This window comes from Schistocerca piceifrons, chromosome 3 (assembly GCF_021461385.2).
Source record: "Schistocerca piceifrons isolate TAMUIC-IGC-003096 chromosome 3, iqSchPice1.1, whole genome shotgun sequence".
Lineage (NCBI taxonomy): Eukaryota > Metazoa > Arthropoda > Insecta > Orthoptera > Acrididae > Schistocerca > Schistocerca piceifrons.
This window is the reverse complement of record NC_060140.1, coordinates 166,277,662-166,293,171: the sequence shown is the minus strand read 5'-3', so window position 1 is coordinate 166,293,171 and position 15,510 is coordinate 166,277,662. Positions and strand designations below refer to the sequence as shown.

Sequence of the window (15,510 nt, the reverse complement as noted above, 5' to 3'; positions counted from 1 at the left end):
TTACCAACAATGCACAACGCTTACCATTACGCTGCTAGCTGACACATAGGTGCAACACCTCCAGAAGTCAACAACAAATCCTCCAGAACTTCCGCACTGCACAGTGCTGTGAGATAATGGATATGGTCGGATCTAGACTTTTGAGAGACAGACAGTTATAGCCTTTCTTTCGCACTGCACGATGTTTTCAATAAGCAGATATCGCAATAGAGTAGCTTAAGTCAAAAGAAACACTTCCTATTTAAATTTCTGCATCCTACACTGTTGGCAGCTCTGTGTAGGTGTCAGTTACGTGATTTTATTTTGGTGATTACAAAACAGAGTCGAATGTATGCACTGGGTAGCTGAGGCAGATAGTTAATGGCGATTCGGTCAACCTAGTAACTGAATGTACTGAACATGCTGCAAATCACTACAGGGAACCTGTGTGTCACAATTCTCATCCAGTGTGGCGCAACGTTATTATGAATGAGTGATAGAGAAGAGAATTTGGTGGTCTCTTGGATTGATGCTAGGTTCATATAATTATGGTGTTGGTTCGATTTCAACTTCTGCTGATGATTTTTGATAAGGAGAGACAGGTATAATAGCATTGTGGTTTGACATTATTCTTTAAACATGATATTCCTTCTCTACCAAGTAGACGTTAGGTTGAACCACAATAAAGTCAGGAGTCGCGACACGTAGAAACTCTATCAGCAGTATACTAGTTATTTATTTCTAGTCACGAAACAATCGCTATGTAGCGTCACAGGACACTTATTCCATCTTTTCTTTGAGCTTCTGTATGTCTATAAAATTGGTTCTGAACTGGGAATGCAGCTCAGACCGCCCTTAACGGGGAATTTGATCCCTTCGTGACAATACAGCTCGACTGCAATTTGTTGTTTGTTCAAAACTGCAGATTCCTCAATATCTCCATATATTGCACGTGAATGGGTTCGAATCCTGGCCCGGCACTAAAGCTTTCATTATGTATTATCAAGCTCTAGCATGAGCACACCTATCTGCTGGTGGATAATAATTTTGATTTTTAATGTATTTTCATTCGTTGTCAACACTAACGATATCTGACGTTTTTGAGTCTCAGTGAGACACAGAACTGTTTGCGAGATCACTGTAAGTTCAAGGATGTTATTCCGAGTTGCTGGTGGAGAAAAATTCGGTATCTGACGTCTCTTTGTATGCAGTCAACAACGATATGTGTGGGATTCGATTCCCAGTCAGCACTGAACTCTTCCTCATATTATTTCTAGTTCAAATATGCTCACATGTCGCTGCTGGTGTAACAAACCCATTTTTATCGTTCGTTTTCTCTAGAATATAACAACGATAGGTGCCAGGTTGGAGTCCTGGGAAAGAAAAAATTAATGTTTCGTCTCGTCATTTCAGTTAAAGCATCTAGCTACTGCCGAGAAAATCCGAAATGTCACAGTTGATTGTGCTTCGATGACAATCCAATTAGGTTCTGGGTTCGAATCGCTGTCCAACACAAAGCTTTACCTCATGGCATTCCAAGTATGTTACTTGTGAAGAAGCAATATTTAACATCTCTCGTAGTTTGTTAACAAGGACGATAGATGCTGGGTAAGAATTCGCGTCCGTTAGAGATGCTTAAGTTATGTAATTTAAAGTTGATATTTGATAACTGATAGTGTCTAAAATCGAGGTATATCACTCTCTGTATGCCTAGTCAGGAATGACTGTTAGTTTCCGTCCGTCACGAAGTCTTTGCTTAGTCTGCTTGACCTGGGTCTGAATCCATATGCAGAACGAGAGTGTTCGTCTTGTCATTTGAAGTTCATACATATTCTCAACTAGCTGCTCGTGAATAACTTAAATTTTTAATGTCATTTTGTGTTAAATAATAAGTACGGTATGTTACTTTGAAGAGGAAATCATGAATACGACGAACTTGGTACGTGAATTACCTATCTGGCGTAATAGTGAGAATGGTAACATTTCAGGTATGTCATTTATTGTAATAAATGTGAGCTTACAAACCTTAAGGACCGTCTTATCTGTGATGAGATGTTCCCTGATACTTGTAGTAGCTTGGTATTACTTTACATCTTGAGTTATTGCTATACAGAGCAGTGTTTTCTAGTGGTGACTTGTTGGAACCATTTTCAATAGTCAAACGACTGTACCGAGGAGCGATTAGAGGACGTGCTAGACAGCTGCGCTATGTGGGTTGCATTCTAATCAGGCGAAATGCAATTCAGGTCGTTCGGATACTTTTGAGCACGACAATACGTCTCCTGTCCGTTTCAATTTGCCTTGAAAATGGCGGAGTGTTCTCCCTCCGAAATATCAGCGGTCGCTGTGTTACCTGGCTGAATTCCCGGAAGTTATTTGCATTGGTCTGTTGACATCGGAATTCAGATTAGGCACAATAAAACTGGCCTTGAATTTAATTACACTAAGACAGACGTGGGAATAATCCATGGTAATGAATGTCACAGAAGTTGCTGGAGACTGCCACCGTTGACGTCAACGTGGCGCTGTACTCAATTTATCAAACCATCAGACACGCATAACAGCTTCGTCTGAGGGACAACAGCAACAGCGTTTTCAAGTTCTGCTCTAACTCTGTTAGACTTTGATGACTTTTTGAGTACAATTGACGCTTCAATTTGCTCCACAGGTAAAATAACATGAATTTATGGAATCTTGACAGATTTGCTTCTATGTATCCTTTTGTTCGTCTGATTACTGCAAACGACAATTGGGTAGTGGTGTTTAATATAGAAACTTTTCCGAGTAAAATCCGTATATTTTTCCTTTCAAATTCTCAATTCCTCCAATATTCTTGCTATATCTACGGTGCTTACTTCATGTTGACTTTATACTCGCTGTTAGTTTACCCGACTATAACACATCATCTATAATTTTCTTTCCGCTTTCAAAACGTTTGACTCAGTGTAAGTATATTTTATGTTCACAGTATTCATTTCAAATGTTTCGTACGCTTATATGCCGTATTTTGCTTTGTTTTGAAAAGTCTTACACAACAAATAATTTTACTTCACTGCACTGCCTGTTGACAACGCGATGGATGGCAGGTAGCCGCGAAAACTGCCATTTGCGATTAATTCGTTGTGCTTGTCTGTCCATGCCCAACACATGCACGCTGGTTTAGGATTTAGACAAATAAGTATCGTTCTGGTTATTGGCTCTTGTAATATCTCACGATTAATCAACGATATCTACAAAAACTGTATGAATGTAATAAACTTGAAAACTGACGAAGACAAATTGATGTTAAGCGTTGTGTAAGGCAAGGTGGCAGACGATTTCCTCTCCTAATCCACATGTACGTTGAAGGAGTAATGGAGGAAGTAAAATAAAATCTCGGAACAAGAATAATGCAAGGGGTACAGATAGTATTGCTACAGCTAGTAGAGCATGTAGTCCTTCTGCTTCATGTGAGAAAAGCTAGGAAGAGATGCTAAAAGGAATCTGCGTCATACTTAGAGTAGAACATAGCTTAAAGTTAGATTTATATATAAAAAGACGAAAACGTGTAATATTAGTAGAGAGAAGAATGGCAACCAAATTGGGAACAGCATAGTACTGTAAGAAGGGAAAGGGTCACCCTACCTTTGAAGGAAGATTACTCTGGAAGACGATGCAGAGATGGTATTAGAAATTGATTGGAGAAGAGAAAAAAGCTTTCTTCAATAAAAGAAGTCTACCAGTAAGAAAATATTTCTTAAAAAAAAAATCAAGTCTGCCTCGCAGTGTTGTAGTATTGTATGGGAGCAAAAGATAGATCTTCCGAAACCGTGATAAGATGAAATCGAAACCGTCGATGAATCTTGCCAATCTTGTGCACAGATGAAACAGGAAGACGTACTAAAAAGAATACTTGAGGGAAGAAGTATGTGGAAGGCACTTACCATAAATAATTAACATTGCTCTAGAAGCACCTGTCGACGGAGGATGCACTAACTGCAGAAGTCGTTTAGAATCTACAAAAGAGATCACTGTGGGAGCTGGATATAGTAACTAGGGTTACTACAAGATAGGAAAAGAGCGAATCCAGAAACAAAGTAACGAATAATGTATTTCTGACGGTGTAAACAAGCTACAGCTGTAGTTTGTTGCATTCAAATTGTATGTGAATGTCGAGAGTATCAGCGAAGTACACTTACGTCACATACATTTGCAGTTGTTAGGAAAATACCGTAGTCCAAACGCTTTGATGTTGGAAATGAAACCAAGCGCATCACAGGTTCAGTATTAAAAAAGAATAAACAATGAGTACTGTTTATCATTCCGCTTGGAAACATTGTTTTTACGACTCTGTAGAAGTAGATGTCAAGTATGTTACTTCCTTCCCCTTTATTTGTGTACCTACAGCAGCTATATGGACGATTTCGAGTCTACACTCATTAGATAACAATTTCATTAGAATATTTATTCAGGCACACATGTATAACATTATAATGTTTTTCCATGTACAAAACTACTGGATGGAAACATTCCGAAATCTGCGAGAAGGTGCTAGCCTAGAAAACAGTGAACACAAAAGTAAGAAAAAGAAAATGCACACCCGAACATGTCTGGAAACCACGGATGTGGTGAAATGGTTAGCGGCCTGATACCGCTCTAGCAAGGAGAGGAGTACATAGTTCATTTGGTCAGCCAGATACGTCTTTCGCGTGTACCTCAAATGTGTTACTTGGACTGAGATCCTTCCTTTGTGTTTAATCTTTAATTACTTCGTCGCCGAAGGGCGGCAAACTGATGCAGTACTTCTCCGCCTTTTTGATTTAGATATCCTATGCTTCAGTACTAGCAGAACACTGTTTTTGCTTTAACTTAATTAATTTATTAAATTTATTAGCTTATTGGCTGGAGTAAACAGAATAGGAAAGTGTGCAGCAGACTTACGTTTCGATGACACGCTTTTTTCGAAGCGAGACTTCTGAATCATTGCGGACGAAGTCAGCACTTAGATCTATTAGCCTACACAAACTTTAACTTGAGGCGGTATTGCAGAATGGAAGTTAGGAAGGACAGTAACTCTTTTTATTTCATTGGTATTTAGAATAGATGAATAGAGACCAGATGAACTGGAAATTATTTCTTGAAGCAAGAATCAGCATGGCAGCGACAAACTGAAATTTAGAGGTAATTTATGAATATAATACAAAATATCACGTTTATTAATAAACATTATACATCGTAGATCATATTTCAAGACCCAATTATTGAAATGAACACTTTTTAGCCACCGTACTGCCTTCAGCTGAATAACGTGTACTCTTCTTCATGAATTAACATAGCAACCATGTAGCAGATGTACCAAAGGATTTGACGTTTTCCTTCCACTGCAGTAAACACCGTTCATTCCCCAGAATGCTGTAGCCAAGCAGACCATTCCCTACTTTCTTCACTGATGACTTATGATCCCAGTGACAGCAGCACGTTTCAGATTTGGAATCGAATCTGAACGACAGATGCACTGTGTACTCTGGTCCAGTAGCAGCCACCTTCCCTGCAACCCACGCCTATAAACAACCTAGCGCCGTCCACAGTATCCCATGACACAATCGAGGCCTGCAGTAGTAGTTGCGTGGCGTGGTATATTTATCGAGAACGCCACCTTCTTCGGTTGCGACTGGAGCGGCCGGTCCTTAGCTGCAGATGCCCAGGACCAAAGCCAGCAGTAGCAGCAGACCACCACCAGTGGAGACTCGCTGGCTGTGACCCAGGTGAAGCTCCGCTGGCCGCTCTCCTGTGGAGAAGGAGATCAGATAAAGCCAACGGTAGCAGCTGTGGAAGCCAGGGCTGTGACATTGGAGGACAATACAGCTGCAAGATGTAACTTCAGTGCTTTTGCTCAGTAAATTTTCAGACAGGATTTCGGTGGCTGACAACGTCTTCTGGAAAGAAACAGTCTACAACTACAGTGTTCAAATAACGTAAGGGAATGCAACCGGGTCACGTCGTCGACGACCGTCAATATTTCGACAGGTGACCAACAGCGCATTGAGTGGCACTAAGGTCTTCGACCTTTCTGCTTTACGCAGGGAGCATTACAACAACACTGGTCGTATTTTGCGCAAATATGATTTGAAATGTGTTTTCAAATCTCCATCTAAGATTAGGATCGTTTTAGGTTCTTGATTTGGCTAAGGAGGATGTCTAGTACCTACCGCATTCCTTGCAGTTGCGGCAAATCACATATTGGTAAGACTATCAGAACCATGGAAGACTGTTGTACTGAGCATAAGCGTCATATTTACTCACAATAGCCGAGCAAATCGGCTGCTGGGGGACATTGTCTCGGCACCGGTAATCCTATGGAATATAACAACAAGAAATTCCGACACGCATTCCAGCTATTGCGATAGTGCTGTTAAGGAAGCAGCTACAATTATAGTATCAAGTAACCTTGGAAAGAAAGGAGGAGGTATTTCCTCACATTTTGCATGGAATTCTGCTCTGTACCTTGTTAATAAACAAAGGAACAGAATTAAAGCTACATCACCAGTTGTTCAGTAATTTTTGCGATCGATAACTTGCGGCGCGGTTGTTTTTTGTTTGTGGTGACCCTAGGGTCTACAGTGTGTGTGTGTGTGTGTGTGTGTGTGTGTGTGTGTGTGCGTGCGTGCGTTTTATCTTACCGGAATTTCTGTACAGCCCTTACATGCTGCAGGTTTGCCTTGAAAATGATAGGATGGTCACTTATCGATATATCACCGATTGTCGACGACGTTACTCGGCTGCCTTCCCGTAAGATTCTTAAATATCGTATACACTTGGAGAAACTCAAGTCTCACAACTACAACGTTTGTATTTTCTTTAATTATTTCGTTCTCGCTAGTATTATTTACTGTGACGTTGCCCCAGTACGTAGCTATCAATCGTGTCATAAGACAAAACGTCACGCTTGGACCCGACATCACCATTGGTCATAGCCACATTTCAAATCTAGCGTGTAAACACCACATGATTCTTTTGAAGTATGTGGAGTTTATATAGGGTGTCATTTTGTAAAATCGTGGCACTCCGCATAATCCCTTGTGGAGCACAGTGTTTCTATCTTGCCAGAAAAAGAAACAATGAAGAACTCAGGAAGCAGAAATGAAGTATCTACGCTAGAACTGAGGCTAGATAATATTTTAAACAAAAAAGAATTTAAAGCAGCCGGTTGACAGAGGAAAAACGGGTACCAGATGTTTTTTAGACCCGTTTGTTCTATCTCTTACTGCGCATTTCGGGCTCTGCCCATCTTCAGATGAGCTGACGAGCTCTTCACACAGGCGAAGTGCTGAGTGCTATTAACAAGGGATCTCAAACTGATTCCGTATTTCTGGAATTCCGGATGCTTTTGAAACTGTACCACACAAGCGGTTTGTAGTGAAATTGCGTGTTTAAAGAATATCGTCTCAGTTACGTGACTGTATTCCTGATTTACTGTCAGAGAGGTGATAGTTCGTAGTAACTGACGGAAAGTCATCGAGTAAAACAGAATTGATTTCTGGCGTTCCCCAAGGTAGTGTTAGAGGCTCTGTTCCTTATCTGTATAAAGGATATGGGAGACAATCTGAGCAGGTGTCTTAAGTTGCTTGCAGATGACGCTGTCGTTTATCGACTAATAAAGTCATCAGAAGATCAAAACAAATTGTGAAACGATTTAGAAAAGATATCTGTATGGTGCGAAAGTTGTCAATTGATCCTAAATAATGAAAAGTGTGAAGTCATCAACGTGAGTGCTAAAAGGAATCCACTAAACTTCTGTTGCACGATAAATCAGTCAAATCTAAAGGCTGTAAATTCAACTAAACACCTAGAAATCACAATTACGAACAACTTCAATTGGAAGGAACACATAGGAAATGTTGTGGGGAAGGCTAACCAAAGACTGCGTTTTATTGGCAGGACTCTTAGAAAATGTGACAGATCTGCTAAGGAGACAGCCTACACTACGCTTGTCCGTCCTCTTTTAGAATACTGCTGCGCGGTGTGGTATCCTTCCCAGATAGATTTGACGGAGTACATCGAAAATGTTCAAAGAAAGGCAGCACGTTTTGTATTATCGCGAAACAAAGGGGAGAGAGTCACTGAAATGATACAGGATTTGTGGTGGATATCATTAAAACAAAGGCGTTTTTCGCTGCGGCGGAATTCTCACGAAATTGAAATCACCAACTTTCTCCTCCGAATACGAAAATATTTTGTTGACACCGACCTACATAGGAAGAAACGATCACCATGATAAAATAAGGGAAATCAAAGCTCGTACGGAAAGATACAGGTGTTCGTTCCTTCCGCGTGCTATACGCGATTGGAATAATAGAGAATTGTGTTGTTTCGACGAACCCTCTGCCTGCCACTTAAATGTGATTTGCAGAATATCCGTTTAGATGTAGGTGTAGATGTAGACAAAAATGCAGTAGCAAATATAAAGTTACACGACGTACATAAAAGACAGCTATCTAAAATGAGCATTGTAGTTGCAACATATCTGCACAATAAACATTTTTGAGAGACCAATAGACACCATTTTAAATAAGTGTTAAATGTAACTTTGACAAGTAAGTCTAAAATCGTCAGGAGAACTATGGCGCTAAACAAAATTGCAAAAGACAAAAAAGCAAATGATAAAGAAATTAACACAATTATTCATAGAGTTGGGTGAAACTGCAATCAGGAACTTGGGGAAAAATATTTACAAAAGTGGAAAGAGACGCAACTGAAAATAAAGTAGCGGTGAAACATATTTTACTGTCATTCACTGGACATATTTCAGAAAAAATAACCGATGCCTTTAAAAGATTTAGGATTCAGGATGCTTTCGAAAAAATAACTAACTACGTAAGTTATTACTTTAATGTACCGATATGCCACATGATAAATCTTGTAACGTAGGTATCTGTAAAACGAAATTTGGATTTTTCGATAAATTCTGCCTTGGCCAAACTGGAAGAGCAAGATAAGATTTGGAGAACACAGCTATGCGATTAGTAAGAGTGCGTTGTGTTGTTGTTTGAAAGACCAAAGCCACCAGCTCACCGCAACAGAGAATTGCGTTTCCTTACTACACTCTGAAACATGTCAGTATTTTACATATTCTCTAGGAACTTGAAATCTATACCATCAGTCGGCTAGCTCTAAATCCTATAATTAATGAGCACACCTCTAGATGTCGGAAGTGTTTTTTTTTGGTATGTTTGACGAACTGCTTACGAATAAAAGAGAAGCAGGTAAATAATCTTCGATATTGAACTTCCACTGTTCCAAGTCTCTGTGTATTCCTCCTCACTTACATATTTCACTATCTTGTTCTTGTGGGTTTGTTAGAAATTATAATTACAAAGAAATACTCGTCCTATCATTTTCTATCAATAAAATTATGTGTAGTTTTTCCTGTTACCCACTGTATAAGAACAAATTAAGCTGTGTGTGTAAAAATTAGTAAAGTCCTTCTAGATATAATTTTTTTCCTAACATGTTGGAAAAAGAAACTCTTAAAATTCATAAATAAATGTATTTTCATATACCATTTTAACACGAAATTTGTTAAGGACAAATATTTAACTGGCGATAATGCTGTAATTATCTCGTAAAGCCGGTCGGGGTGGCCGAGCGGTTCTAGGCGCTACAGTCTGTAACTGCGCGACCACTACGGTAGCAGGATCGTATCCTGCCTCGGGCATGGATGTGTGCGATGTCCTTAGGTTGGTTAGGTTTAAGTAGTTCTAAGTTCTAGGGGACTGATGATCTCAGACGTTAAGTCCCATAGTGCTCAGAGCCATTTGAACCATCTAGTAAAGCAGCCTCACTATAGTCACGCCATCTTTTGATACATTGTTTTCATAGCTGGAAGAAGCCGTTTCTATAACTCCACTGTGTAAGTTTTGTCCGTTTTAGATCTTCGTATGTAGTTACTGCCGCAATTTTGTTTTAACTACATAGTTTTCCAGACAATTTTTGACTCACTTGTCAAAGTTATATTTAATGCTTATTTAAAATGGTATGGGTTCAGAATGAATGGTATGTGTTCGTCTACCAAAAATGATTCTTCTGCAGATATGTTGCAACTTCATTGGTTATTTAGGTCACCAGTGTTATATGTACATCGTGTAACTTTGTACTTGTCTCTGTGTTTTTATCAGGTCATTTGAAAATGGGCAGAGCTCGAAAAGCGTAATGAGGTATGAAATGAGCTGATCTAGAAACATCTAGTACCCATTTCGCCGCAGTCATCTAGCTTTCATAAATTCCTTATAGATTTATGATCATGAAGGTCGCATACCTCTTACAAGATTTCCAGTCACATTTGTGATGAATGAGAGCTAATCGCATCGCAAGTGGCTTACATTCTAAAGAGTGTAATACGAAGAACTGAAACACATTAGATAAAATGGTTTAATAACTTTAAAGAATGGTCTACAACAAATACCTAAAAATAATGTTCAGCTGCAAAGGAAATGGGAAAAGTAGCAGAAAAGATACATCACCAGTAAGAGGTGTAACAAGCTGCGCGTAAGTAGGAAGGGAGACCAATTATTGAATCATTACACGATTGCAGAGCAATCATGGAAGTAGTCCATTGAATATCTAGGATTATGATCAGACAGTGATTTTAACCGCAGATAAGGCTGACACGAAACTGAGGAACATTGGACGTATCCTCAGGAAGTGTAGTCGACCAACCAGTGTGCTGTTTTACTAACCTCTTGTTCGACCTATCCCTCAATACTGCTCAACAGTACTGTGAGTTTGATGGAGGAAACAGAGAAGATACGAATAAGACGGAATCTCGATCTGTACATTGTAGGTTTTATGGAGGAAATAGAGAAGATAAGAAAAAGAACGAGTCTCGTTATAGGTTCATTTAGTAAGCACAAATTTGTCACGAATATGCTCAGCCAGTGTTTGTGGCAGGCGCAATAAGAAACGCATCCAGCTTCACTATGTGCTTTACTGTTAAAATTTCGGTAGTTTAGGCCTATGTTCTTAGAAGAAATAATGAGTAAATTGCTTCCCCTTACGTGTAGCTCGTGAAAAAACCATGAAGGTAAAATTAGAGAGAGATTACACAGACGCTTATCAGCAATCGTTCTTAATGTGGACAATTCTCATCTGAAACAGGAAAGGGCTGGTAACGAGAGGGGAGGGGGGGGGGGGGGAAGGAGGAAATGGCAGTGATCCACAAAGTACCCATCGTCAAACTCTGTGAAGAAGAACTCTTGGAGATTGGTCCCTCTTTGCAGGTAAATCAAGAGCTATTTGGTTTTGGAAATACCTATTTCGCTTCTTTTTACTTGGGAAAGGTTTATAAAAGTAGAAAAATGAGAACTATAACGTGAATTGATAGATTTGAATGTAAATCTCCATTTAAAAGTTGTTTCGAAGGTCTCGTAGGCGGGAATCATGAAAAAACCAGTTCCAAATGATAATGTCAATGAAAGTTGTCAAAACACAAAAGAAAACTTTAGTACCGAAATAAGAAATTAGTAGCCCATTGTAAGAGGACGAAGACAGCTGGTGTACATCTGCCATTACAAATGGAGGCTACAGGTCTTCCTTGGAAGCCTACAGATGCCTTTGGGACTGACTAGATTTTGTTCCAAGTCGTACCATTTCCAGTGAACGAATTTCAGAATTGGAGATCAATGCGTTTAAAAAATGCTCTGAAGTTAAAGAAAACCGTCGGTATTCTGTTCTTTATTCTCAAGTTGTTCCATCCATCAAAGTTCTGCGCACCTGAGACATTAGACTACTGAAAGGCTGCGCATAAAATATAACACAAGGCAGGCTCTACTTCATAGACAAATGTTCTGATGCGAAGAATAAACTAAGCCGCATCTCTTCAACAGCTTGAAAAGTGAAGCGTATTACTCCATGATGTTGTGTGCACGTCAGATGATATATTTGCTTTTAGTTTGCACAGTTTTTCGCGAGCAATATTCATCAGTATTTTATATGATTTGAAGTTTCAGTTACTCTAGTTACTCTTTTTATACCTTTATGCTTAGCAATTCCAGTATATTGAATGAAATGTTTTACAAATTACAGTTTGTCCATACAATAAACTAATAGTGTGCTCACATCGAACACTATATCCGCCACTGCTATTTACGTTTTTGCGATTTAGCATCAGCCAAAGATCTCGTAAACAGTAGTGAACCTGTCAAATTTGTTTGATACATGTGAGCCTGTGTAACAAGCATGAACAAGGGGAAAATTCAAGCATTGTCGACATAATTTGAAAATAAAGTATATTATAACATTGCAAACGGTAGAGCACTCGTCTTTTTGTTTCCCCAAGTACTTTTAATTTGTAAATTATATGAACATTAAAAGTTACTATTTTACAACAATTAATCAAACAATTACGTTTGCTCAACCGTGTCTACTCATTTTTTATTATGAAGAGTATTTAAAAATATTATTAGAAAATTTCGCTTTTTCATGAGGGTTTTGGGTAGATAATTTGTGGCTTTTGAAATGCATTTGTTTTATGGCATCCATAAATTATATACAGTCTGTAACTTGATTCATATCTGACGTTCCAAAGATAGACTTTACATTTCTATACATGAGACAAAATTGTTATTATGAAAATCATGAAGGACTGCATACATACATACGAGTACATACTAAGGTGATAACTTGTAGCCTTGCAGGTTGATTTTTATAGTAGCATGATAAAGAGATTCATTTAGCACCTACCAGTGCCTGTTCGAAAAAGACTATTGTAATTTATGTATGATGTTCAGAATTATCAATGTATAATGATGCTTCAGTATTGAATTTAATTTACTTCACACTGATTGTGTATTTTACTTGCAATCAGAAGGAACAAAGGTGATTGTTAATGAAGTTTTTATATGTAGCATCGACAGTAAAAAATGCTGATGAGAACAGAAAGCAGTTACATTGAAATTTGACTAACTAAAACCAAGATGGAATGTCTTTATTAAAGTAATGCTACGTTTTTGTTTTCAGTGCCACATTTGAGATCTTTGGGATACTAAGCAGAAAGTGTAGTACAGACCACATCAAGGGAGATTTGGTGATAAATAACACCCAAAATAAGATTTTAGAAGAATTTTCGAATGATTTATGCAGCATCTAAGGTTTATTATCAACTAATACAGTAGCAACGCATTTTCTATAACGCGTATTACCAAGGGTGGGGGAGGGGGGGAGTACTTTTCATCAACCAAAAAAGTAAAGAAAACCTTTTTCGTTAATCTTTGTTAAATATTGTTAAGGGTATTGATATGTAGGTTGGCTCGACAACCTGAAAATATCATTTAGCACATTCTTAAACACATTGTTCATAACTTGTACTACCAAGGATGGGATACTTTATGACGACCACAAAAAATTAAACAACATACAAGTTTCTTTAACTGTCGTTAACTTTTATTCACACCATACTTTTTAAAGACATACTGATGCTTAAGGAGGTTTCTGAGCCTGAAAATATGAATATGACATCTGAATATGACATATGAATATGACACTGGGAGTTAGTTATAGAATTTCAAACTTAAGTACTTTGCATCTTATGTGTTGATGTCAGTCATGAGCATGGAAGATCTACACTGAAGAGCCAAAGAATTTGTTAGGCCTGCGTAATATCGTGCAGGGCCACTGTGAGCATGCAGAAGTGCCACAACACGATGTGGCATGCACTCGGCTAATGTCTGAAGTAGTGTTGGAGGAAACTGGTACCATGAATCCTGCAAGGCTGTCCATAAATCTGTAAGAGTACGAGGGGACAGACATCTCTTCTGAACAGCACGTTGCAAGGCATCCCAGATATGCTCAATAATGTTCATTCTGGGATGTTTGGTGGCCTGTGGAAGCGTTTAAACTCGGAGGAGTGTTCCTTGAGCCACTGTATAGCAGTTCTGGGCATAAAGAGTGTCGCATTGTCCTGCTTTGAATTGCCCAAGTCCATTAGAATGCACAATTGACACGAATGGTTGCAGGTGACCAGGGAGGGTGATTACGCGTCATCTGTCAGGCATATGTAGACTTATCAAGGGCCCCATATCCCTCCAGCTGCACACTCGCCACATTATTACAGTCTCCTGCTGAGATGCAGGGTGCATGGAGTCATGAGGTTGTCTCCATACCATTATACGTCCATCTGCTCGATACAATTTGGAACGAGACTCGTCCAACCGGGCAACATGTTTACAATCATCAACAGTCCAATGTCAGTGTTGACGGGCCCAGGCCAAGCATAAATCTTTGTATCCTGCTGTCATCCAGGGTACATGAATGGGCCTTCGCATCTGAAAGCTCGTATTGATGATGTTTCATTGCATGTTTCACACGCAGACACTTCTTGATAGCCCAGCATTGAAATCTGCAGCAATTTGTGGAAGGGTAAGTTTGGGTTAAGTTTTACTGAAAAAACTAAAATAGTTACGGGATGTGGTAGAAGAAATCATTAAAAGGAATAAACATATTTCCAGAATTTTAAAATGTGAAGTACCTGCCTAGATTACTCTATTTTCAAATTGTGGGCACAAAGCATTTCGATTGTTAAATTTTATTAAACACCGTTATACAGTATATACTGTAAGGAATTTATGAGATAAAAAATAAAAATAATTTAAATCATTGAGGTATTCACCACTATTTATTGATATCACTGTAAACAACAAGATTCTTTTAAATAAAAAAGGAGAGGCTGAGGTTGTTGCCCATGCAACAATAATTATTTCATATACGAAAATGAGATATTGTAACTGTTAGCATACATACTCATTAGTCAATGAAAGTTAAAAACATGAATGTATCAATCAAGCAAATTTTACCTACATTAAGTTCAAATACGTACATGAACAATGATAGTCTTCTTGGTCCCAACTGTCGGCAAATTAAATTTGTTCCCTGTCATCCTTACTTTCCAACACGACTTCTCTAAAAAGTGCTAGAGTTATAAAGCTTCAACTACCGAAAATTTTTCTGATACAGAAGTCACTGTGGACGTACTCACCGTCGAGCACATGCACGGTGACAGTGGCGAACTCTGATGGCGAGACGGCACACGTGTAGTTCCCGGCGTCTCCGCTGCTGACTCGCGCCACCAGCAGGGAGCTGTGGGCGCCCGCTGGCGTCAGGTCTGTCCGCACGCTGCACGTAAACACAAACAACTAATGCACCACCTACACATGAGATCCAGCGCAGTGCCATCAACAAAAAAGAATGTTAAGTGAAAGATATGCAATTAAACATCTCGCTTATGAAAGTTAAAAAGATGCGTCACATACACTACTGGCCATTAAAATTGCGACACCAAGAAGAAATGCAGATGATAAACGGGTATTCATTGGACAAATATGTTATACTACAACTGACATGCGATTACATTTTCACGCAGTTTGGGTGTATAGATCCCGAGAAATCAGTACCCAGAACAACCACCTCTGGCCGTAATAACGGCCTTCATTCGCCTGGGCATTGAGTCAAACAGAGCTTGGATGGCGTGTACAGGTACAGCTGCCTTTGCAGCTTCAGCAC

The 15,510-nt window shown here is 39.1% G+C and overlaps 1 protein-coding gene across 1 annotated transcript in view; it reads right to left on the bottom strand.

The window, feature by feature from the left end:
- Positions 1 to 5,247: 5,247 nt before the first annotated feature.
- The window catches only part of LOC124790042, a 459,476-nt gene continuing 449,213 nt past the window's right edge, over positions 5,248 to 15,510 (bottom strand). The window contains exons 6-7 of the mRNA XM_047257599.1: positions 14,987 to 15,123; positions 5,248 to 5,746 (exon numbers count right to left, since the gene is read on the bottom strand). Coding sequence (XP_047113555.1) covers positions 5,646 to 5,746; positions 14,987 to 15,123 — 238 coding nt within the window. The 3' untranslated portion in view covers positions 5,248 to 5,645. The remainder of the gene's footprint in view (positions 5,747 to 14,986; positions 15,124 to 15,510) is intronic.